This window comes from Lepus europaeus, chromosome 3 (assembly GCF_033115175.1).
Source record: "Lepus europaeus isolate LE1 chromosome 3, mLepTim1.pri, whole genome shotgun sequence".
Taxonomy (NCBI): Eukaryota; Metazoa; Chordata; class Mammalia; order Lagomorpha; family Leporidae; genus Lepus; species Lepus europaeus.
In genome coordinates this window covers 106,338,635-106,365,139 of record NC_084829.1, presented here as the reverse complement: position 1 = coordinate 106,365,139, position 26,505 = coordinate 106,338,635, and the positions used below count along the sequence as shown (strand labels likewise).

At 42.0% G+C, this 26,505-nt stretch overlaps 1 protein-coding gene across 1 annotated transcript in view; it reads right to left on the bottom strand.

The window, feature by feature from the left end:
* The window catches only part of AFG1L (AFG1 like ATPase), a 195,011-nt gene that overhangs the window by 32,969 nt on the left and 135,537 nt on the right, over nucleotides 1-26,505 (bottom strand). The window contains exons 9-10 of the mRNA XM_062187646.1: nucleotides 10,366-10,436; nucleotides 10,009-10,109 (exon numbers count right to left, since the gene is read on the bottom strand). Of these exons, the coding sequence (XP_062043630.1) occupies nucleotides 10,009-10,109; nucleotides 10,366-10,436 (172 nt within the window). The remainder of the gene's footprint in view (nucleotides 1-10,008; nucleotides 10,110-10,365; nucleotides 10,437-26,505) is intronic.

Genomic DNA, 26,505 nt, shown 5'->3' with positions numbered 1-26,505 from the left:
ATAAAATAAACGTAAGCAAGAAGTTACTTGTACACATCCTAACCTTTGAAAATCAAATTTGGTATAGACTAATTATAAGATTTTATTCCAAAAACCTTCTTTATAATTCTGAGGACCCATATGAAACAGGCTAGGTGCAGGTATCTATATGCATAGTGAAATTTTATACCTGAGTATTTTCTATGTTCTTTATCACACACTTAACTGCATTACCCAAATTGGCATTGCAAGGCAAATGGAGGAACAGGGTTTTGTACGGAGGATTCAGTGTTAGTTGGATGATTAGATAACTCTCAAGACACCTGCCAACACCAAAACTGTGGGTCTTTATCTTAAGGGTTGGCTAGGGATGTGTGCAGAGAATTGTGGAGGGCAAAAGATTTGGGCTCACTTGCGACACTGGATTCATGTGCCTCCTTACAAAGAATCTCATGCATTCTCTGCTAAGCTTTTTGCAATCTCACTTCTGCCCTACCCATCACCTACGCTTTATCTGGGCTGGCTGCCTTATTTGGCCATGCGATTGCCAGAAGTCAGCATCTGTGGGAAATGAGCATACACAGATCAGCAATGCTGCAAGAATGGTTTGGCTGCTGGGATAGGAAAGGGCCAGGAAGATTCCAGGGCTGCCACTGCTCTGGTGATTAATGTCCTTATTCCCTGATGCTAATCACCACTGTTGGCATCCAAATACCATCAGCCTTGACTCTTAGCCAAAGAGCATAGATAAAAGCTATTCATCCTTAAGGATTTACTGACAGCGTACCAAGCACAGGACAAAAACCAGAAGGAGTCCCCAACCAGTGGTTTCATTTGGAATAAAACCAAAGCATTTAAAAAAGAGAGAGAGGCCGAGAAGGGAGATGTCATTTCACAACTCTTCAGGAAGACTTACAGTTGGTACAGTTGTAAGTCTAAGAACATAGCATATGGAATAGCCAAGATAAACAGGCAGACAAAAGCCAATACACACGGTGCCTGCCCTCCATTCCTTAAGTACCAAGAACCAAAGGAGTGAGCTGATAAACAAGATGTGGATAGTGAGCAATGTGTACATCCATGCATATGCATCAACTGATAGATTTTTCTGCCTAGACTTTTTACAAACACACCTGGCCACCTGTCATTATTTTTAAGACACAAATAACAAACTGCTCTTGTTATTGATAGAAGAAACAATTTTCTGCAGGTGTAAAAATTATATTTCTCAATAAGGAAAATTCAGGTATATTCTTACTATAGACTTACTCATTAAGTCTTTAGAATTCAGCTTTGGCTTGCTTTCTTTGAATAAGATTCTTTCATTTTTGGTCCACAAAAGTTTAACCCTCAGGGACAGCAGCTGTAGTGTAGCAGGTAAAGCTAACCCCCTTGCACTGGCATCCCATATGGGCATCAGCTCCACTTCTGATCCAGTTGCTTGCTAATGTGCCTGGGAAAGCAACAGAAGATGGTCCAAGTGCTTGAGCCCCTGTATCCATGTAGGAGACCCAGAAGAAGCTCCTGGCTCCTGGCTTTGAATTGGCCTAGCTCCAGGAGTTATGGCCATTTGGGGAGTGAACCAGCGGATGGAATATTTCTCTTTCTGTTCCTTCCCCCCCCCATTCTACCTTTCAAATAAAATCAATATTAAAAAAAAATTCATTCTTGGGCGGGGACGCTGTGGCATAGCAGGTAAAGCTGCTGCCTACAGTACCAGAAGCCCATATGGGCACCAGTTCGAGACCCGGCTGCTCCACTTCTGATCTAGCTCTCTGCTATGGCCTGGAAAAGCAATAGAAGATGGGCAAAGCCCGTGGGCCCCTGAACCCACATGGGAGACCTGGAAGAAGCTCCTGGCTCCTGGCTTTGGATTGGCCCAACTCTGGACTTTGTAGCCATCTGGGGAGTGAACCAGAGGATGGAAGACTTCTCTCTCTTTCTCTCTCTCTCTCTCTCTGCCTCTATGTAACTTTGCCTTTCAAATAAATAAATCAAATCTATTTTAAAAAAGAAAGTTTAACTCTTAAGCAAATGGTTCTCAAACTTTTGGGTTTTAGAACGCTTTTACGTTCTTTTTTTTTTTTTAATATTTTATTTATTTATTTGAGAAGTAGAGTTACAAACAGTGAGAGGGAGAAACAGAGAAAGGTCTCTGTCCATTGGTTCACTCCCCAGTGGCCGCAACGGTGGGAGCTGCATCGATCCGAAGCCAGGAGCCAGGTGCTTCTTCCTGGTCTCCCACGTGGGTGCAGGGGCCAAAGGACTTGGGCCATCTTCTACTGCTTTCCCAGGCTACAGCAGAGAGCTGGATTGGAAGAGGAGCAGCCAGGACTAGAACCGGTACCCATATGGGATGCCAGTGCTGCAGGCGGAGGATTAACCTGCGCCACAGCGCTGGCCCCTCTTTTATGTTCTAAAAAATTATTGAGGAACCCAAAGAGTTTTTGTTTATGTGGGTTATCTCTCAAGGTTTACTGTAGTAGAAGTTAAAACTGAGAAAATTTAAAAGTATTTACAAGTATTAATTCATTTAATATTGATATAACCTTTACATCAAACCCACCAATATGAATAATATTTTTATGAAAACATAATAATATTTTCTAAATGAAAATAATTTGTATGAAGGGTGGCATTTTTTTTTACATTTTTGTAAATCGGGCTTGAAGGCCTAGCTTAATAGAAAATAGCTGGATTCTCTGCTTCTACATTCAATCTCTTTTTAAAAAAGATTTATTTACTTATTTATTTGAGAAGCAGAGTTACAGACAGTAAGAGGGAGACAGAGAGAGAGGTCTTCCATCCACTTGTTTACTCCCCAATGGCCACAATGGTTGGAGCCAAGCCAATTCAAAGTCAGGGGCCAGGAGCTTCTTCTGGGTCTCCCATGCGGGTGCAGGGACCCAAGGACTTGAGCCATCTTCTACTGCTTTCCCAGGCCGTAGCAGAGAGCTGGATTGGAAGTGGGGCAGCCGGGACTCAAACCAGCGCCAATATGGGATGCTGGCACTGCAGGTGGAGGCTTTACTGACTACCCCACAGTACCAGCCTCCTCCACATTCAGTCTTTTGCAATTGACTTGTTTTAGTCAAAGTCCATAAGAAAACCTGGCCTTATGCAGATAGGTAGTCAGAAAAGAGACAAATATTTTAATAGCCTGATAATGGAGGATATTTTCTGATGCAACATGAAAACTTCACAAGAAGTTCCTTCCAAAGAGAACAATGTGGAAAGGGCGTGAGGAAGAGTAACTTTTGAGGTGGAACCACCTGACAACCACTAACTGAGGCAAGTGTCACGAAGGTTAACATCAACAGTGACAAGACACAAGACATGCTGAACCTGCGTGCAACATGAAGAAAATAGCACTTGACCTCTGTGGGCTATTCCCCTATGCCAGTCTACTCATGGGGAAAAATATCAGACAAATTCCCATTAAAGGAAAATGTACAAAAAAGTCTGCTATGGCCTGGGAAAGCAGTAGAAGGGGGCCCAAGTTCTTGGGCTCCTGCACCAGCATGTGGGAGACCCAGAAGAAGCTCCTGGCCCCTGACTTTGAATTGACTTGGCTCCAGCCATTGTGGCCATTTGAGGAGTAAACAAGTGGATGGAAGACCTCTCTCTCTGTCTCCCTCTCACTGTCTGTAACTCTGCCTCTTAGTATTCCTTAGAACTTCTAAGATCAAGAAAAACAAGAAAAGTCTGAGAAACTATCAAAACCAATGGCAACTATGGGGGCAGGCTTTTGGCCTAGTGGTTCAGCCTCTGGTTGAGATCCACACTGCACACTGGAGTGACTGGGTTCAAGTCCTGGTTTAGCTCCTGACTCCAGCTTCCTGCTAATGCATTCCCTGTAAGGCAGCAAGGGTGGTTTGGTCCCTGCCACTTATGTTGGCGCTCTGGATTGAGCTCCTGGTTCCTGGTTTCAGCCCTGGCCCAATTCCAGCTCCAGCCATTGAGAGCACTTTGAGGATGAACCAGCAGAATAAGTAAAATGAGTAAGGATAATGTGGGATCCCAGATGGGATCCTGGAACAGAAAAAGGACATTAGGCCACAAATTAAGGAAACTTAGGAGCAGCATTTTGGTACAGTGGGTTAAGCTACCACCTGTGATGCCAGCATTCCATATCAGAGAGCCAGTTCAAAACCTGGCTGTACCACTTCTGATCCAGCTCCCTGCTAATGCCCCTGGGAAAGCAGCAGAAATGGCCCCAATACTTAAATTCTGATGGAGTTCCTGGCTCCTGCTTTCAGCCTGGCCTACCCCTGGCCATTGCAGCCATTTGGGGAATGAACCAGCAGATGGAAGATCTCTTTCTCTGTCTCCCCACCCCTCCAAAAGAGCACCTTTCAAAAAAATAAAATAAATCTTTAAAAAAATGAGGAAATTCTGGTGAAATTGCACTCTAGTTAGTAATAATTTATCAATATTAGCTCATGAATTCTAACAAATGTACCACACTAATGTAAGACGCTAATAGGAAAAACTAGATTAGGGAATACTCAGATATAGAAACTTTGTAATATCTTTTTAATTTGTCTATAAACTCAAAACTGTTACAAAAATAGAATATATCCAAAAAAATTTTTAATTTAACAGAAAGTAGCTTTTAAAATGTCAGTGGCAATGTAGGGTCTGAAACCATCAGTATCCTTTTGGAATTCTGTTATATTAAAATGCATTAGTGTTTACTGTACTTTAAATGAATCTATTGTTATGTATGACTTCTGTAAAAACAGGTACTGGTTATTAGAAAATCCATTCTATGAGTTACATAGATCTTCCAATCACTGACACATTTAATTATACAATTATCAAAACACTGCATTTGTTAACATCACCACCTATCTCACCAGAAAAAAAAAAAAAAAGTCTAAGAATTGGGAAGCTGTGAAGCTCACGATGGCAGAAACGAGTTTTCCAAAATTGTAATTTTCACTTGTTTGTTCAAACTGTATCACTGGTAACAGATGCTGTCAGTTGTTTTCCTGGAAATGACAGTCTCAGTTTGTTCATGTTCAAGGAGCTATCTGCCAAACATTGTGAGAAAACCTCCACCAAGCCTGAGGAGCCACGGTGTGCCTGTCTGTCAGCGTTGTGAGCCAGAACAGCGAGCTGTGGAGAAAGGCCGGCTAGCGGTGGCTAGTTCAGCTTGCAACTCACAGAGCTGCACACTGCTCTCAGGATGACCGCCGCCCTTGGAGTACAGGAGCGTCTGATCACACGTGCTTTCCATTTTACCACAGAGAAGATTCAAAAACACACGTTCTCTCCATTGAGATTTAACAAAGCAAATAACTTTGACTGTTTCTTCAAGAACATTCTAAAATGAATTGGATTTCTTTTTTTTTTTTTCCCTTCTTTATTTCTGTGAGTACATGGATAGTAGAGAATACAATATGGTTTGAGGCTACCATCTTGATTCATGCTACAAGCCTGCCGTTTACTTCTGCAGCATTTATGGAAATGTCACCCTAGTAAAGATAGATAGATAGATAGATAGATAGATAGATAGATAAAAAATCCAAAAGTGTCCTGGTAGAGTAATGAAGAGGTTAGAGCTTAAGGACCCCCGAGAGGGTCTCGGGGACCTCTAAGAGGTCATTGAGCCACACTTTAAGAACAGTCGTTTAATAAACGCAATTTTGACATCTCAAATATGCTCTGATTAAACCAGGCAACTGCATCAGGGAGGAAATGGACACCTGAATCCCAGATCACGTGCACAGACAGGAATCTGCTCTGCTGGCCTTCACCACGGACACACCTGATAGGAGGGGAGGGCAGGGAACAGAGGTCACCCACACTTCTCCTTTACTCACACAGTTCTCTAGGGCAGCGCCTCCCAACCCTTTCAGTGCGATGGCAGGGAGAGGCAGTAGTAATATTTTTACTAAAGGGTAGGGGATGAGGCTGCAAGGTCTTTGGCTGCTAGTGTACAGGTACAGGCCTTGTTCGGCCTTCAGGAGGACAGAAGTGTGAGCAGCACTACTCCTTCCCAGTGGGTATGTCAAGGCATACCTCTCTGTAGTAACTCTCCTGTAGTAACCTTCTCAGGACACAGGGGGCTCCCAGGAGCAGAGGACATCTGTTTCCCAGCCAGCTTCACGCTCCATGAGAGTCTCAAAGCTTGGCTCAGGAACAGGCATGTAGCCCAGTGTTTAAGTTGCCCGCATTGCACCATCCACACTGGTACACCTAGATTCAGTTCCCAGCTCTAACTCCTAACTACAGCTTCCTGGGCTCAGGTAAAGCACTTCTGCCACTCACAAGGAAGATCTGGATGGAGTGCCTAGCTCGGCTTTGGCCCCAGCCCAGATCCAGCCCCGCTCCAGCCATTGCAGGCATCTGGGGAGTGAACCAGTGGATGGGAACCAACTCTCTCCCTCTGTCACTCTTTCTCCATCTTTCTGACTTTTTAAAAACCTCGGATGCGAGAATTCACAAAGCATCTGATTATGGGTCTAGAACACTTTCAGATATAATGTTGTGATTAACAGTGCAAAATCTGATCTCAGACTAACTAAGGAGTTCAAGTACTGGTTCTGTCATGTACCAGCTGTGTGGCCTTGGGAAAGTAATTTAACATCCTGGTGTTCTAACTTCTCCCCTATGAAGTGAGGACAACACCAGTGCCTACATATTATATGTATTAAATAAGCTACAACATAAAAAGTGCTTAGAATTATGCCTGAGGCATGGTTATGCTGGCTGGTAGGATTAGGCAGCTACTATCAGGATGCTCCTCTTAGCATGGCAGCGTTGAATAGATTTGCAAAGAAAGAGAATGATGAGGGTACCAAGAAGCTAGATGTTATCCGCCTGCAGGAATCCAGACCTGAAGAACTATGTTTGGAGCAAGCAGAGAAGAGGTATGTGAAGAGCAGAATGCCCCGGTCTTTTTTGTATTACTTTGAGGTCAATGTTAAGGGCTTCCAGTTGAACCCTCCTTTTACCTATTTAGACACTCACAGATAAATTTCTATATAACATATCATACATTATTTCTTCCTTGAAAGGGGCTATGGCTCAAAAATCACCCCAGAGGTGATCACCCCACTCATTCCTTGCCCAAGTTTTTTTGTTTTGTTTTGTTTTGTTTTGTTTTCAGGATGGCATCAGTAGCTGTGGTTGGGTAGGACTTGGGCTCCAAGAATCTCCCAGAAAGCTAGTGTAGGCTATATCCAAAGAGGAGACTCTCCTATGCACCAGTTGTGTGCTTCCTTACCTGGGGTTAGATGTGATTTTTAATTTATTGAACAGTTTTAGGCAATTATTTAGCCTGGCCCATAAGGATATTATAACTAATTAAGAGTTTGAGGCTGTATCTGAACTTGAATGATTTCAAGGATCCTCTTCATGTAAGTATTCAACATCTGAATTGCCAGTCATAAGAATGCAAAGAAATGCAAAATCACCACAGCAAGAAAACAGTCACAAGTGCACTGCCCACTTAAAATACTTAACCCTTAATTCTAGGACCTAACCTCAACCATGTTAATATCTTGCTAATCATTCAGAGCTTGTCTGATGCAGTACACACAATGTACACACAAGCCTTTATCATACACACCTCGTACACATCACTGACAAATGAGGATCTGCCCAACTTGAAGAAGAAAAATCAAGGATAATTATACCACAAAAACATTTCAAAGAGGGACCAGCATTGTGGCTAAGCAGGTTAATCTACTACCTCAATGCCAGCATCCCCTATGAGCACTGTTCGAGTCCTGGCTGCTCTGCTTCTGATCCAGCTCCCTGCTAATGTGCCTGGGAAAGTAACAGAAGACGGCCTAAGTGCTAAGGCCCCTGTCACTCATGTGGGAGGTCCTGATGCCTGGGTCCTGCCTTCAGTCTGGCCCAGCCCAGCTGTTGCGTTCATTTGGAGAGAGAACCAGCAGATGGAAGAGCCCTCTCTCTCCCTCTTTCTTTCTGCCATTCAAATAAATAAACTTCTAAAATGTTTTCAAAGAAAATAACAAGTATTCATAAGTTTAAAAAACTGATAAAGTCCTTAAATAGTTTTGCAAAAATCATGTCCTATGTGACTGAACAACTAGCTTGTGAAGGATGTAATATTTCATCATCCTAGAATTTCATCAACAAAGTAATGCCAAAGATAAAGATAGAAATTTGCACATTGTTTATTTTGAGTTTAGCTCCTGGTTCCACATTTTTTTTCAAATAAGAAAAAAAAGTGACTTATTTCTGTAACTGTTATTTTTTTATTTTTCAAGATCTAGACTCAATCAGCCTTCTTCTCCCTAAGCCCCCTGCAGTACAGAGACTCTGACAATTCTTCCACTGGGTCTCTTCTGGGCACTGAGTCTCCTGAAATAAGGAGCACAGGAGAGAAACAGAGAGGCTCACCTGGTAGCCGCTGTTCCATGGGCTCATCCTCTGATGGTCCCGCAGGACCGACAGACCCCTCCTTCCCCTTTCCACCCAGGGCTGCCCTTCAATGGAAGAAGAAACTTTGCTTTTCGGGTGAAGAAGAGTCTGCTTAAGTTCAGATCCCAGGCCAAGTAATTAAAAACTAAGTGGAAGCCGTAATAAACTTCTGTCTAAGACACCAGGTTGGGGGCCAGTGCCATGGCTCACTTGGTTAATCCTCCGCCTGCGGTGCCAGCATCCCATATGGGCACTGGGTTCTAGTCCCGGTTGCTCCTCTTCCAGTCTAGCTCTCTGCTATGGCCCAGGAGTGCAGTGGAGGATGGCCCAAGTGCTTGGGCCCTGCACCTGCATGGGAGACCAGGAAGAAGCACCTGGCTCCTGGCTTTGGATTGCGCAGCGCAGGCCGTAGCAGCCATTTGGGGAGTGAACCAACAGAAGGGAGACCTTTCTGTCTCTCTCTCACTGTCTATAACTCTATCTGTCAAATAAATTAAAAAAAAAAAAAAAAAAAAAAAAAAGAAGACACCAGGTTACCAAGCCCTCCGTGAGACTACCTCAGTGGAAAACCACAAGGTCTGCCCCACCCGGGACAGGATCACTGACAGATGCACCTCGCGGTTGCTAAGCCGGGTTGGGTCTGAAGGGCTAACTAATTGGGTTCAACTCTCTGGTCTAAGAGCTACAAATGCATGCTAGTTAGAAGTGATTAAGTCATTAGCTTTTATGGAAAGTACTGTTAAAACAGCTGGCAGGTATACACAAAAACTTTCTCTTCCCTCTCCCTGAAAAACCACTTTTCTTTGGTTACCTAAAAATCGAGATAAATAAAGAGGCCAGCTGGAATGGTCACTTACACATGTCAATCAAAGAATCATGATTAAGGTTATGTCTACTTTGGGTTTGTTCTTCTCAAGATTTATAATCAACAAATATGTTGAGTATCCATCGAGTACTGAGAATTACAGAGCTTTAAAAAGATAGAACTCATATTGACAATGAATCTGCAATTAAGGTCTTTCTCATTTGCATGAATGTGTGTATGTATGTGTGTGTATATATATATATATATATATATATATAATTTCCCTCTCTTGAATATAATATTTATTATATAATACAGATTTCAAAGCTGTGGAAATGCACTTCCTTGGCCCCTGGCCCAAATACTTGTGGGTCAGATGTCATGGCAACGGTAGATGGGCAGTAAGGATAACGACTGGAAATTCTTCCTGTCATCTTCCTGGGATTACAGCAGCATTATTTCGTCTTCTTTTCCACTGTTTACTAACTTTGTCTCAATTTCTTAAATATACCTTATTTTTCACTTTTACAAAACACCCCTCAAATGGATTTTACTTCTGCTTCAGCAGCAGTTGACAGTTCTCTCTGCATTTTTAATTTTGTTTTTTGAGCTCCTCTAAGTGCAAATTTTGTGCCAATGTCTATAAAAAGCACATGGCAAATATAGAAGAGTATTTCCCTTTGGGATATTTCCCTTAATGAGACTTTTAAATCAGTTCTGTCTTTGTGAGTATTATTTGAAAATCTGAAACAGGCAGAGAGGAAAACATGAAGTATTTTAACATGTGAAAAGGCCAATGAGTCGGGATGTGCCTGGATACTTACTCTCTCACACAGCTCTTCAAATGTGCAGTCGGCAATGGTTCCACAGGCTTTATTCAGCCACAGCTCTCTGCCTTGCACTTTTAGAATCCTTGGTCTAGTTACTATGGGAACATGAACAAAGACTCAATCTTGTCTGGATAATTACTATAAAATTCATCTCTTACAGATAGGAAATGCATAGCTTGATGAATAATAGCACATGATTCAACACATAAATTAGACAAAATGCTGATACAATGACTGCCACTTGAGCGTGGCATCAACCCATATACAGCAATGGAACTTATTAATTGGTCAGTGGAGATTGGGCATTGTGTTCTAAATGTATTCTCTTTCAAGAGAAATTAACTTACGTACAATCATTTTGTTTCTGAGCCAGCTCATCAAACAACTTATCCACGACAGCCTCCACATCAGCTTCACTTGTGCTACAGTGAAAAGAATAATAGAATATGAAATTAATAACACTTGAAGCCAACATCAAACAGCTGCCTGAGCCTGCTTAGCTTTTCGCCCATAAAAAAAAAAAAAAAAAAAAAAAGAAGAAGAAAAAGAAGAGAACAGGATGTTATGCTCTAAATACAAACATTAGATTTAGAATACACTTAAAAGCAGGGAATATTAACTCTCAGGTAGATGATTCGGCCTTATTTGCATACACTGAAAGACTTCTGTGCTTCTAGCTGTTTCCAGTAATGAGACGATACAGGCAGAGTAAATCCATTAATACTATGTGTACACAATGAGAAGAAAGCTTCTGGCTCTCTCTCGCATGCAAAACAAGAGCAAATAGACAAGGCAGTCAAGCATCCAGCAAAGTAGCCTTTGAAATCTCCACTGAGAGGGTACACATGAAATTAAATATTGAAGCTGCTTTAAAAAAAAATCAAGTCAAGCTACTGACTGAGAGGATTAAGCATCCAGAATTAAATCCCGAGCTTCAAAATACCAACTGGGTCTGCACATCAGTAACTTTTTCAGACTTCTCTAAGGACAATTATAGACCTCACAGTTTCCCTCAAAAGTGTCCTTGTTGGAAATTCAAGAAACTCCGTCTGTGACGCCCACTGCTGCAGTTACTATGAAGTTGGTCTCAGCACACAATCTTTTGTATTCTAATTAGAAATCACCATATGGCTTAGGAAACTCACATATATAAATGTGATAATTCTGTGGCCTTTTTTCCTCTCACTTCTTTTTTTTTTAAAGAGGGGCTAATAAACTAACAGTCCATAAAGCAAATAACTGGCAGGAGAAACGTATGCTGTTTAAAAAACCTTCAAGTGAAAAATCCAAGTTTACTTCAATTCTAGATACAAACTTATATAGAATGACCTGCCAATATGCTTAATTTTGACACAGAAGTCACTCTTATCTGGTTGTAGAAGCAATTAAACTCAATTCTGAACATCTATCTTAATAAAGTCTTAATGAAAATTACTATGACAGATTATCTTTCCTTCAGATTGAGCTTAAACTCAATAAAACCAGTCTCCCTCGAGATGATCATCAGGTGGCTGGCATTTAACATAAAACACAAACATCTATTTCTTCAACTGTACTAGAACCAAAGCCTTAAAAATGCAACAAAGCATATAGTCATTGTGAAGAGTTTGGAATCGTCACATTCCAAGTGGTAACCACTCCACCTCAAATAATTCTAAAATATATCTTCTGCAATGGTTAAGCTTTTTAGAGGAAATGCAATTTGGCTTCCATAAAGCCTTATATGACATTGTAATAGAGCCATATAAAAATAATAAAATGACACCACACAAAGAGCGATGATGGGGAAAAAATACTTCTAGGATAGAAAGAAATCACACAAGCCAATGTCAAAGCCATGCAAAGCACATAATTTGTTTTATCTTTTTAAGATTTGCTTATTTATTTGAAAGAGTTACACAGAGAGAGAAGGAGAGGCAGAGAGAGAGAGAGAGAGAGAGAGAGCAAGAGAGAGAGAGAGAATGGTTGGAGCTGTGCCAATCTGAAGCAAGGAGCCAGGAACTTCTTCCCAGTCTCCCACATGGGTTCAGGGGCCCAAGGATTTGGGCCATCTTCTACTGCTTTCCCAGGCCATAGCAGAGAGGTGGATTGGAAGTAGAGCAGCCAGGACTTGAACCAGAGCCCATATGGAATGCCAGCACTGCAGGTGGCAGCTTTACCCACTAGACCACAGCACATCATTCTTAAGAGTTCCCTTGGAACTGTCTCCACCTTGCAAAGCTGTTGTACACAGCACAACTGGAGAAGTGAGCTATTTTCAGAGATACAGAAAGAGAGGATAACACTAGCCACCCAGGTGTTTGGTACCTTCTAGAAAGTTAGCCTCTCCTTAGCACTGGCAGGTTACTCAACATGTAGAGAGAACCAGATTCTGAAATAATCAAGACAGAGACCATCAAATCTCCAAAATAAACCTTTGCTTACCAACTTCCTCAGTGGTGATTTCTTTTTATTCTGTGTTCTGGTAAAATACGTTATTAAAGTGTGGTTCACCCAGATTCTAGTCAGGCCACGTTTTCTATTAAGTCATTTGTGAAATTATTGTATGTGATTTCACATGTAGTAAAATTATATGTGAAATCACAAAATTACTTTTATTATAATAGTATCTTATAAGAATTCTATTATAATCTCATAAAAAGTTACTCAGAAGCTACAAAACACAAAATAAAAAATGTCAAAGGTATAAAATAACAGTTCATAAAAGGACTTTATGTAATTTAGGACTGTTCTCTATCTAAGCCAACTTGCACCTGACCTTGGGGAATAAGTTTTATCAACCTCTTGGGGGACAGGGACTGTCATATAGTTTTAAAAGCAAGATGGGTTAGTGTGTACCTGGTATTTTTAAAAGATGTATCTAGATTGAAATAAAACAAATAAGGATGCTGTGCAAGAGATCCTTAACAAAAATGAATATATTAGTAATCCCTTACCAAATAACTTGTAAGAAAACACTAGTCTTCGCAGATTTTAGGTTTTCCAACTTAAGAAGAAGCATCAAAGCTCATTAAAATTTTTTGAGGATGAGAAATATAAAAGTAAGGAGAAAATTAAAATTTGTCTGTCTATATTAGATTCAAGTTGGGGGGGGGGCGCCAACACTGTCATGAAGTGGATCAAGCTGCTGCCTATGATGCCAGCATCCCATATGGGAGCACTGGTTCAAATCCTGGCTGCTCAGCTTCTGATTCAGCTTCCCATTAATGTGCTGGGAAGGCAGCAGTGATAGTCCAAGTGCTTGGGACTTTGCCACCCATGTGGGAGACTTGGTTGGAGCTCCTGACATCAGTCCAGCCCAGCCCTGGCCATTATGGCCATTTGGGGAGTGAACCAGTGCATGGAAAATCTCTGTCTTCCCTCTCTCTGTGTCACTCTGCCTTTAAAATAATAAAACAAATTTTGAAAAGATTCGGAGTTTTATTTATTATCTAATTTCATATCCAATTTAAACATCTTTGAGTGTTTTGCAATCCTGCTAAAAATTGTAACTGACTCTGAACCATTTAAATGTGTCACACAGAGAATAACAAAAGCTGTCACTATTGAACAACTATTATATAACAGTTGACCTATACTACCCCTACCTTACCATTTAGATTATGTTATTAACCAACTTCGGGTATAAGAGAAAACTCAGAAAACTTCTTATTTGAAAACATAGAAATGTACATTTCCTGTATAACAAAGTATTGTAAATAAAATATAGAAAGAAATACCAAACTGGGAATGCAGTGGTAACTCTTTTCCTTAATTTTTAAAAAGATGCATTTATTTGGCCGGCGCCATGGCTTAACAGGCTAATCCTCCGCCTTGCGGCGCTGGCACACCGGGTTCTAGTCCCGGTTGGGGCGCCAGATTCTATCCCAGTTGCCCCTCTTCCAGGCCAGCTCTCTGCTATGGCCCTGGAAGGCAGTGGAGGATGGCCCAAGTGCTTGGGCCCTGCACCCGCATGGGAGACCAGGAGAAGCACCTGGCTCCTGGCTTTGGATCAGCACGATGCGCCGGCCGCGGCGGCCATTGGAGGGTGAACCAACAGCAAAAAGGAAGACCTTTTTCTCTGTCTCTCTCACTATCCACTCTGCCTGTCAAAAAAAAAAAAAAAAAAAAAAAAAAAAAAAAAGATGCATTTATTTGAGAGACACACACACACACACAGAGAGAGAGAGAGAGAGAGAGAGAGAGAGAGAGATCCTTTATGCTGGTTCACTCCCACATGCCTGCAATGGCTGGGTCTGGACTGGCTAAAGCCAGGAGTCAGGAACCCATTCCCAGTCTCCAGTGTGGGTAGTAGGAATGCGATCACTTGAGCCACCACTGCTCAAGAATCCCTTGAAAAGGTCAGGGGAGCCCAGAAGCAGCAGAGACCGGCACTTGTTTCCTGAGAAGCCACAGGGTGGGAGGTGAGCCACAGTGATGCGAGCCAGGTCCCACCAAAGGCTCCTCTGAAGGCTTGGCACTACATGATGCATTCAACATACAGGTGAGGCTCAGGCTGTGAGCAGGGGCACTGCTTGCAAACGAGGCAATGGCAACTCCTTAGACTCCCTCCCTCTACCTGGACAGCCAGACCGCCACTCCCCACCCCTTCACTGCAGCAGGAACTTTTAGCAGCTGAGGTAGTTTTAACAATGAAGAAAGGGGGAGAGGTACCACCCAGAGATTGTACCAACATTACACAGTGCAATAAATAGCCTGTTTATCTTTAGCTTCTAGAACCCTGCCAACAAAGCTTCTATCCCAAGAAGCACACAGAAAGGCTTAGCTCTAGAAAATACTGAAAGAAAAGACTTGTATCCATGGACATTTGAGGTTCTCCAGTGAAAACCCTGACTGGCCAGCCTACCCCACTGCAGACACCCAGCAGTCAATGAAACTCTATGGGTGCACACAGAATGCAAAGTCGGCTTTTTAATGCCTCATTCGCTTTTTCCAAAGATTTTTTTTTTTTTTTAATGTCTGAAAGGAGAGCGAAGGAGAGAGAAAGAGAGACAGACAAGGAGAGAGAGATCGTCCATCCTCTGATTTATTCCTCAAGTGCTTGCAACAGCCGAGGCTGGGCCAGGCCACAGCCAGGAGCCAGGAGCCAGGAGCCAGGAACTCCATCTGGGTCTTCCACACAGGTGGCAGGGACCCAAATGCTTGAGCCATCTTCTGCCTGGATCCAGAGTACACATTAGCAGGAGATTGGACTGGAAGCACAGGAATCAGGACTCGAACTAGGCACTTCAATATGAGGTGCAGGTAACCCATATGGTGGTGTAACCCATGGTGCTACAACGCCCACCTTTTGATGCCTCATTGTTAAGTGTGAATGAAGAACCAAGTTATCTGCAGGGACTTAAGAGAAACCTATAGGATAACAGTCAAAGGCCAAATGAAGGAAATTAAAAAAAAAGGAACTTGGAGGAAGCAAAGAAAAAACACGGAGCAGAAGGGAAAGAGTATACTCCACATGCTTAGAGAGAAGAAGGGATTGCAAGAAGGATGCTGCAACCCCAAAGAACAACTAGGGCATAAGAAAGAGCTCTAAGTATGGTTGCTAAGTCAAAACTTTGGGAAAAGCACTGGGAAAACATTTTAAGGTCATCTTTTAGAAAATAGAGCAGAAAGACAAAAAGATGGGAGATAGAATAAAAAATAAAATTAGATCAACCCAGAAGATTCAATATCATATCATTTGGCATTCCAAAGAATAGGAGGAAAGAAAAGAAGAAAAGAATTAAAACAACAACAACAATTAGGGATGAGTGTTGGGCCTCGTGCTTAAGATGCCGATTAGGATGCCCACACCCCCATCAGGATGCCTGGGTTCAATGCCCAGCTCCAGCTCTTCCTTCCAGCTCCCAGCTAAAAAAAAAATCCAAGGAGGCAGTTGTGATGATTCTAGTAGTCGGGTTCCTGTCACCCATGTGGGAGACCTGGATTGAGTTCCTGGCTCTGGCCTTTGGCCATTATAGGCATTTGGGGAGTGAAGCAGCAGATGGGAGCTCGCTCTCTGTCTCTCTGCTTCTCAAATGAATGAATGAATGAATGATTAGTCAAATTTCCTAAAACTGAAGATGTTGACTTTCAAAAACGGCGGGGGTCAAGGGCCAGCATTGTGGCATAGCAGGTAAAGCCGCTGTCTGCAGTGCTGGCATCCCATGTGGGCACAAGTTTTAGTCCACTTCTGATCCAGCTGCTCCACTTCTGATCCAGCTCTCTGCTATGGCCTGGAAAGCTGTAGAAGATGGCCAAGGAGGATGGCATCCATGTAGAGACCCAGAAGAAGCTCCAGGCTCCTGGCTTCGTATCGACCCAGCTCTGGTTATTGTAGTCATTTGGGGAATGAACCAGCGGATGGTAGACTTCTCTCTCTCTCTCTCTCTCTCTCTCTCTCTCTCTCTCTCTCTCTCTGCCTCTGCTTCTCTGTAACTAAGTCTTTCAAACAAATATAAATCTTTAAAAAAAAATGGCAGAATCCAATGAAAACCCAACACAAAAAACAGGGGGAAAATTCATACCAAGGCATACTATCGTGCAATCTCTGGAACCTAGGAACAAAGAGATAATATCCTAATAACTTCAAGATGATAAAACAAGTCAAATATAAAAGATCAAGAAACTGACTCAAGTCAAACATTGCAACAGCAATAATGAAAACTTGATGGCAATGATATGACATCTAAAATATTCTTAGTAAATATTATTGTCAAACTATCCAAGCCTCAGCTATTAATCAAATAAAATAAAGACATTATTGGACATATATGAGTTCTCACAAAATATATTCTCCATGTCTCAAGAAGATACTGGAAGGTGTAATCCATGAGAACAAGGGAGAAGAATTCTGCTTGTAGTAGGACCAAGCATTGGCCTCCCTGCTGATAACAACTATAGGCTCTGGACAAAATACAGAACATGTATCTGAAGGCAGTGGACAGTGAACAGAAACAGGTAGATTCTGGAGGAGAGCTGACACTTGGGAGAAGCAAAAAACACGAGGTGTTTCCCAGTTTCCAAGCTCTCAGACCGAGGCCAGCACAGTTGCTACTGCTCAGGACAACCAACAGGTCAAGAGAAAACCTGCAACCCCCTGTCATGAAGAACCAGAGGTGAGCTGGAGGCAACCACACAGCTGGAAACTTGGGGGGAATCTTCATGGTTCCTAACTCCCCAGAGATACTAAACGTGGGAAAATGTTTTCATCTTGCACTGACATTGGTCAAATCATTAAGAGTTTGTTCTAAATAATTTTCAGGTTGAATGTAGGTTTCACATTGCTTCAGAGAAGTTCAATTCCCTTATTAACATGTGTCTGCCTTCTTTCACCCAATAGTATGTTTATAAAATGCATCTTTACCAATATATGTAGAAGTAATTTTTGTTGCTGTACTATGTTCTATTACAAGAAAATACCATGGTTTCTTATTTTACTGTTGAGGAGTGTCTCCATCAGCTAAAGCAAGCCATACAAGACACCATAACTTGTGACTTAAACAATAGAAGTGTATTGTCTCACAGTTCTGGAGGTTGGAAGTCCAAGGCCAAAGTTTCACTGGAGGCCTCTCTCCTTGGCTTGTAGACAGCTGACTTCTCACCTCATCCTCATGTGGTTTCCACTCAGTACATCCATGTCTGTGCCTAAATTTCTTCTTCCTCTCTCTCTCTTTTTTAAGTTTGCTTGAAAGTCAGAGTGGCAAGAAGAATGAGAGAGAGAGAGAGAGAGAGAGAGATCTTCCATCTACTGGTTCATTCCCCAAATGCCTACAATAGCTGGGGTTGGGCCAGGCTGAAGCCAGGAGCCAGGAACTCCATCAGGGTCTCCCACGTGTGTGGCAGGAACCCCAGAACCTGGGCCGTCATGCATCATCCATTGCCTCCCAGGTGCATTAGCAGGAAGCTGGGTGGGAAGTGGAACGGGACCTTATCTCAGGCTCTCCAGCGAGCTGCGGGCAACCGCAGTCAGTCTAACCTGTTGCGCACTGACACCTAACTGCCAAATTCCTCTTCTTGTAGGGACACCAGTCTGACTGGACCAGGGCTCACTCTACAGAACTCTTGTAGCCTTAATTCTACAAGGCTCTGATTCCAAGTACAGTAACGTTAGAGGTTAGAATCTGGGGGAAACACAACACAGTTCAGTCTACAACGAGTATGTAGTCTGCATTTTAGGGCTACTGTGAATAGTGCTATCGTGAACATTCTCGTACATGTCTTTTGGTAAACTTATGCATACACATCCAGCCAGTATATACCTTGGGGTGGAATTACTACTCCTGGATATATTATGTTCAGCTTAGCAGACACAATCAGTTTTCCAGAGTGATCATAGCAATTAATACTCCAACAATTATGTACAATAAATTCCATTTGCTCTATATTCTTGCTAATACTAGCATTTCCTATCTGTCTCTTCCATTTTAGATATTATAGTGGATATATCATAAATCACTTGAATGTAAGCTGCCTTAAATGACTTTTGGAACAAAGGAGATATAAAATAAAATTTAATTAATGAAATAGTTAATTCAGAAATATTTAATAAAACATTATGATATATATATAAATTTAAAATGTATTTTTATAGTACCTAAGATCTCTTGTGTGTGTGTTTTTTTTTTTTAAGGTAGAAAATTACAAGAATGCAGCTGGCGCCGTGGCTTAACAGACTAATCTTCCGCCTTGCGGCGCCAGCACACCGGGTTCTAGTCCTGGTCGGGGTGTCAGATTCTATCCCGGTTGCCCCTCTTCCAGGCCAGCTCTCTGCTATGGCCCGGGAAGGCAGTGGAGAATGGCCCAAGTCCTTGGGCCCTGCACCTGCATGGGAGACCGGGAGAAGCACCTGGCTCCTGGTTTCGGATCGGCACGATGTGCCGGCTGTAGCGGCCATTGGAGGGTGAACCAACGGCAAAAAGGAAGACTTTTCTCTCTGTCTCTCTCTCACTATCCACTCTGCCTGTCAAAAAATAAATAAAAATTAAAAAAAAAAAAAAAGAAAATTACAAGAATGCAACACTATTGTAAAAACATCAGGGGACCAGTTTTGTGGTACAGGGGATTAAACTGTCATCTGTGATGTCAGCTTATTATATTGAGTGCCAGTTGGAGTTCCAACTGCTCCACTTCTGATCCAGCTCGCTGCTAATGTGTGTGGGAAAGCAGAGGTGGATGGCCCAAATACTTGGACCCCTGCCACCCACATGGGAGACCTTGCTGGAATTCCTAGCGCCTGGATTCAGCCTGGCCCAGCGCTGCTGTTGACGTTATTTGGGGAGTGAACTAGTGGATGGAAGATCTCTCTTTCTTTCTCTGTCTCTCCTTCCCTTTCTGTCATTCTGCCATTCAAGTAAAATAAATAAATCTTCTTAAAAAAAAAAAAAAAAAAAAACTGGTGCTGGCGCTGTGCAGCGGGTTAACGTCCTGGCCTGAAGCACCAGCATCTTATACAGGTGCTGGTTCAAAACCCAGCTGCTCCACTTCTCTGCTATGGCCTGGGAAAGCAGTAGAAGATGGCCCAAGTCCTTGGGTCTCTGCATCCTTGTGGGAGACCCGGAAGAAACTCCTAACTCCTGGCTTTGGATTAGCGCATCCCCAGCCTTTGCAGCCAATTGGGGAGTGTACCATAGGATGAAAGACCTCTCTCTCTCTCTCTCTGCTTATCCTCTCTCTGTGTTAACTCTTTCAAATAAATAGATAAATCTTAAAAAAAAAAAAAAAACTTAAGCCAGAGAAAATGCATTTAATTTTAAAATAGGGAAAGAAAAAAAAAAGTCACTTATAATGGAGAAAAGCAGGAGTAGGGGCAATAAGCCTATGATTTCAGGGTCCTCCTGTCAGTTTTGTACTGGATCCATTTACAAAGACAGCAGGGTAAGTGTCTGGACTACCATTTATGGTGGCAGTTAAGATGTCCTGTATTCAGGTGCCTCGGTTTGTTACCTGGCTCTGATTCCCAACTCAAGCTTCCTTTTAATGCAGCCTTTGGAAGGCAGCAGTGATGGGTCAAGTCATTGAGTCCCTGCAACCCTCACAGGAGACCCGGATTGAGTTCCTGGCACCCAGCTTTAGCTCACCCAAGTCCTGGCTGTTGTGGGATTTTGAAAGAGTGGATAGCACTTGTGACCTAAGGTTGGCACTAGGTCTATTTGGAGAACAAACATACAAAAAATCCTCAAGGATATAAATTACACAAAAAATACAAATAATGACGAAAATTAAACTCAAATTACGAATGCAATTGTAAAGTACTCCAGCCTAGTCAGTAAAATTTCAGGAAGTCAAGATGCCTAGTAATCAATAGCAGTGGCACAGAAAGGCCACAGAAATTTCACATGATGTTTTCAGTGTAAAAAAAAAACCAAAAAGGAGTCACATTCAGGATTTTCTTTTGAGGCTACAAGAATATAATGTCACATAGCATGAGAGAAAATATTCTGTCCAGCCTCGTGTTGCTTCATTTTAATCACAAAGTGGCATAACTTGAGGAAGGGTGACTTGGGTAGCACCAAAATGGTCAGGAGAAAATAAAGGAATTAAACTCAGATGTTATGAATCATATCCGTTTTCTTCTCCTGAGGGGAGACAGACACTGAATGAGGACAAATAATTGAAGTGACTTCCTTTAATTCCTGTGAAGCGGCTTGGCTGTGGTAATTTCCCCATCAATGGGCCCTACGACATAGCGTGGCCTTTGTGCACGTACGACGCAAAACTGAAAATCTGCCCACAGATCCTCAAAAGGTGACCACAGGAAAAGAATTAAAGTCATTCCTGATGAGAAAATGGAGTCATTCTTTTCAAAAGCATTTTTTTGTGGGGGAGGGGAAGGGGCAGTTAGAGCGGAGCATGGACCCTTTTTGTTTTGTTCTGCAATGCCCTGGTAAAACCCACCCATTTCATCGCTTCTGTCACCTCTTGTTAAGCTCAGAAGCTGCAGTGGAGGGGCAGGTTTCTATTCTCTGTTGAGTAGTTCCACTGTGTCTTTAAGTCAGAAAAGCCCTGGAATCAACCACTGTTTAGTTGCCAGGAAATTTGGCATCGGCTCCTGCAAGAATCCAGGGAGCAGAGTGCGATTAAAAGCTTGATTGCTTTGGGAATATGAGAATCATGATTTATGTTTCCCTATTAAATTAGTAAACAGAGGAGAACATAATCAGTTGTTCCAATTTTGAGAAAATTTCTATGGCTGAAATCAGGCCTTCAACATAAAACTTAGACCCAAAGAAATGGAACCTGTCAAAAAAGACCTTATTATTGCTGGATCATTTGAAACTCTCAACAAAAATTTCAAAACACTTGGAGGTTTCTGGAAGAGGGTCATGCATGAATTTAAATGGAAATTAATTTCTTCAAGAACCTCCCACTTCATTAGGATTGACTCAAGGGAACAGAATGCTACCCACACTTTGCTCCTTTATCCCCTTTCAAAAATCAACAGCTTGTTAAGGTATCAACAAGTAGAATAGGGCTGGCTTTCCTTAGTCCCTCTCTCTCCATGTTCTCTATTCCAGAGAGCCAAAGTTGATTCGCAGAGAAATTTCCCCTTCCTCTTAGAGTTCTTTGCCAAACTTCCCTGGCAAGGAGCCTTCTCAGCTCCACTGATCCCTTGTGCATTCATGCTGTACAGCTCTTTGTCTTCTCACCAAACATAATCTGGGGCTGGAGGCAGGTCTAAAATTAAGTTGGTTTATACTTGCCTTCATAGAAAACAGACTTGGTTGCATTTCAAATACTGTAGGTGTGTTTTACATAACGGAATCGGTTGTTAGAATGGATTTTGTCCTGGTATTTATCTTCTCAATCACTCAGAGGCTTAATTGCCTGCTCAGAGATCCATTTCAGTCTCTAAATTTCCCACCCTTCTCAATCACCTGCAGAGTAACTTACCTGGTTCCATTAATCTTGACCCACGTATAATGCAGACAGTGGGATCTACCACTTTGGGCTCTCAAATTCCAGACCTTCACCCCTCTTTCTCAACCTCAAACTCCATATAAAATTTCTATCAAATCCATATATTGAATTTCCCCCTCCCTCCCAAAAAAATAAGTAGTGTAACATGGAGAATTACAATTTGATGACTCCAAACACATTTCTTTCTCATAACGATGGAACATTAAAAGTGTACATAGATATATAAACAAGATGAAGGAGAAGCTGGAGAGTAAAAAGCTCTAACACCTCTTCAGGAGATAGAGATGGGCATATCCACCTGTCAAAGACAGGCCAAGGAGTTCTAACTGCTAAAGAATGTACAGAGCAAATAACTCCTGAACTAGGATGTTGTCGGATCTGCTTTTCTTATGCTGCGGATTGACTTTTATATAACTGTGATCCATGTGAAGATGAAATAATACAGAGGTGAGAATTCCAAAGAACTCCAAAAACTTTCTTCTATACTTTTATAAGTATGCATATTACCTACTCACATATTATTTATATACACACACAATATTATTTATACGTAAGCTTTCACAAAATGGGCATGGCCATACAACTGAATATTTTTATTTTTTATTTTTGTAAAGATTTATTTTTACTTATTTGAAAGGCAGAGTTACAGAGGCAGGGGTGGGAGGGTGGGGAGACACAGAGAGAACCATCTGCTGGTTCACTCTGCAGATGCCCACAATGGCCAGGGCTAAGCCAGACCAAAGACATGAGCCAGGAGCTTTGCTGGGACACGAACCAGTGCCCATATGGGATGCTGGGCTGCAGGTGGAGGCTTAGCCTACTACACCACAGTGCAGGCCCCCGCTGAATACTTCTGTCAATAAGTTTAGCTGGAAATGATGATCCAGCTCTGTTCTGGTCCTGTCTGACCTTCTGGAAAACAAACTTTTATGCTATATTGTCAGATTACACTTTGATAAAACAAAGGAAGACAAAAGTTGCACTAAGCTGACTGATGGAACCTAATATTGAAGTCTACACAAGACAAACTTCTGCTGTTGTGCCACTTTAAAATAGATTTATTTATTTGAAAGTCAGAATTACAGAGGGAAAGAGGAAGAGACAGAGAGTGAGAGCTCTTCCATGTTCTGGTTCACTCCCCAAATGACAGCAACAGCAGAGACTGGGCTGGGTCAATGCCAGGAGCCAGGAGCTTCATCCGGCTCTCCCGTGTTGGTGCAGTGGCCCAATCACTTGGGCCATCTTCTGCTGCTTCCCTAGGTGTGTCAGCAGGAAGCTGGATCAGAAGAGGAGCAGCCAGGGCATAAATTGGTGCCCATATGGGATGCTGATGTCACAGGTGGCAGATTTACCTGCTATGCCACAGTGCCAGATCCTGCTATGCCGCTTTCTTGTTTATAAATTTATTTACTTATTTGAAAGTCAGAGTCACACAGAGAGAGAAGGAGAGGCAGAGAGGTCTTCCAACCGCTGGTTCACTCCCCAGTTGGCTGCAACAGCCAGAGCTGTGCCGATCCAAAGCCAGGAGCCAGGAGCTTCCTGCGGGTCTCCCAGGCAGATGGCCCAAGGGCTTGGGCCATCTTCTACTGCTTTCCCAGGCCATAGCAGAGAGCTGGATCAGACATGGACCAGCAGGGACTCGATCAGGCGCCCATATGGTATTTTGGCACTGCAGGTGGTGGCTTTACCTGCCACGCCACAGCGCCAGCCCCACTATGCTACTTTTTAGAAAGTGTTTCAAACAGTTTCAAACCCTTGAAATTAATTTTTTAATTCATAGCCCTTGAGTTATTAATATAAGATTAATTACTAAATATTCAAATTACATCTAAATTATGTCAAATAATTTTGTGACTTTAAGAGACAAACATTTTGCAAACAGCCTGCCTGATTGTGCTCTACATGATACAAAACAAAAAGTTGTGGATTTTGTTTATTATACACAGCTATAACTTTGCTAAAAAGCCTTACTCATTCAAATTAGCAATAGGAGTTCTTGGGGTTAGCACTGATCATAATGGATAAGACACTTGTATCCCATATCATAGGACTTCAGTTTGATTTCCAGCTCCAACTCCTGATGTCAGTTTCCCATCAATGTAGACTCTGGGAGACAACAATGATGGCTCAAGTGATTGAGTCCCTGTCACTGACATGAGACCTGGATTGAGTTCCTGGCTCCCGGCTTCAGCTGTGCCCAACCCCAACCGTTGCAAATATTGGGGAGTAAACAGGTGTCTGTCTCCGTGTGTGTCTCTCAGCTTCTCAAATAATTTTTTTTTTTTCAAATTCACTTGTGTAAAAGCAAGTAGCAAAGGAAGAATAGGGATAAAAAAAAAAAAGACACAAAACACAAAACAGAGGCCAGCATTGTGGTGCAGCAGGTCATCAGAGTGCCAGTTTGAGTCCCAGTTGCTCTGCTTCTGATCCAGCTCCCTGCTAATGGGCCTGGTAAAGCAGCAGAGGACGGCCCAAGGACTGGGGCCCTGTCACCCATTTGGAAGATCCTGGTGGAGTTCCAGGCTCCTGGCTTTGGCCTAGACGAATTCTGGCAGTTGCAGACATTTGGGGAGTGAACCAGAGGATGGAAGATTCTCTCTCTCTCTCTCTCGCTCTCGCTCTCTCTCTGTAATTCTGCCTTTCAAATAAATAAAATAAGTCTTTTGAAAAATATACAAAACAAAGGGCAAAGACAGCAGACTAAATAAAAAAGCAAAATCCAATTAGAATCATCCTTCAGAATCTGTGGAGGCTTAGTCTCAGGATCCCTCACAGACATCAAAATCTGCAGATGTTCAGATCCCTTATATAAAATGGCACAGTATTTATGCATAACATATGTATATCCTCCCATATATTTTAAAGCACCTCTAGAGTATAGTACCTAATACAGCATAAATGCTATATAAATAGTTGGTATAATGTCCTTAGCTTGTGATGGATTTACATCCCAATAAAACCATTATAAATGGGAAATATCACTAAGTTGAAACTGCATCTAGCACACCTGTTCTACCAGATGCCATGGCTTTGCTACGCAGTAATACCATAAATGTCGGTGACTGAACTTTGTGCTCATGCACTTGGTGGGAGCTATGGCTTGTTGCTCAGCAGCATGGGAGAGCACTGGACTACAGATCATTAGGTCAGGAAAAGATCAGAATTCAAAACTTAAAGTGCTATTTTTGCACCATCATAAAGTCTAACAAACATGAAGTTGAATCAGCATATGATAGGGCCCATCTACATGAATACTGTTTAGAGAATAATGACAAGGAAAAAGCCTGTACATGTTCAGTACAGATGCAATTTTTGGTTTAGAATATCTTTGATACACAGTTTATTAAATCCACTGATGCAGAACCCACGGATATGGGAGGCTGATGGTATGTCCTGTCAATTGGAGATTTTCTTTAGACTCAACAATGCAGATTAAAAATAAGAGGACAAAAAAGATACATTATAAAAATAGCGACTAATACTAATATCAGACAGAATGATTTTAAAATAAAATGTGATTAGAGATTAGATGAAGGGACATTTTATAGACAAAAGGATCAATCTGTCAGGACGGTATTGCAAACATGCATGCACCTAACAAAATAGCCCCAAAACATTTGAAGCAAAAACTGACATCATTAAAGGGAGAAATAGACAATGCAATAATGATCATTGGAAACTTCAATATCCAACCTGCGATAGCAGGTTAGACAATTAGGGAGAAGATCAACAGGAAATACAAACTTCAAATACATTACACACAAACGAGACCTAACAGACATCTACATACTCTGCCTAGAAAAAGGCATATTTCTCTCAAGTGTACTTGGAACATTCCCAAGAAAAGACCATATCTTATGCCATAAAACAAGCCTTAATAGATTAAAAAGGATTGAAACTACACAAGTGTGTTCTCCAATCACAATGGCATCAAATGAGAGACTAATAACCTCAAGATATTTGAGAAATTCACAAATATATGGAAGTTAAACAGCACACACCTAAATAACCAACAGGTCAGATATGGAGATCAGAAAATACTCTGGAGTACAAAGAAGGAAGACATAGCATAGCAAAACTTTGGGAATGCACTTAAATAGTCCTTACAAGGAAAGTTATAGTCATAAATATCTAATTGTAAAAGAACACTATCAAACTAACAATCTAAACTCCCACCATAAGACTGGACAAAGAAGAGCAAAAATGAAACCCAAAACAAGAGGAAGGAAGGCCTGGCGCTGTGGCATAGTCGGTTAAGCCTCTGCCTGCAGTGCCAGTATTCCATATGGGTGCTGGTTCAAGTTTTGGCTGCTGTAATTCCCATCCAGCTCTCTGCTATGGCCTGAGAAAGCAGTGAAAGCAGTGCTTGGGGCCTTGCACCCATGTGGGAGACCTGGAAGAAGCTCTTGGCTCTTGGCTTCATATCAGCCCAGCTCCAGCCATAGTGGTCATTTGGGGAGTGAACCAGCAGATAGAAGGTCTCTCCCTCTCTCTATCTCTCCCTCCCTCTGTCTGTAATTATGCTTCTCTCTCTCAAAAAAACAAAAACAAACAAACAAAAAAAAACACTTTAGAAAAACAAACAAGAGGAAG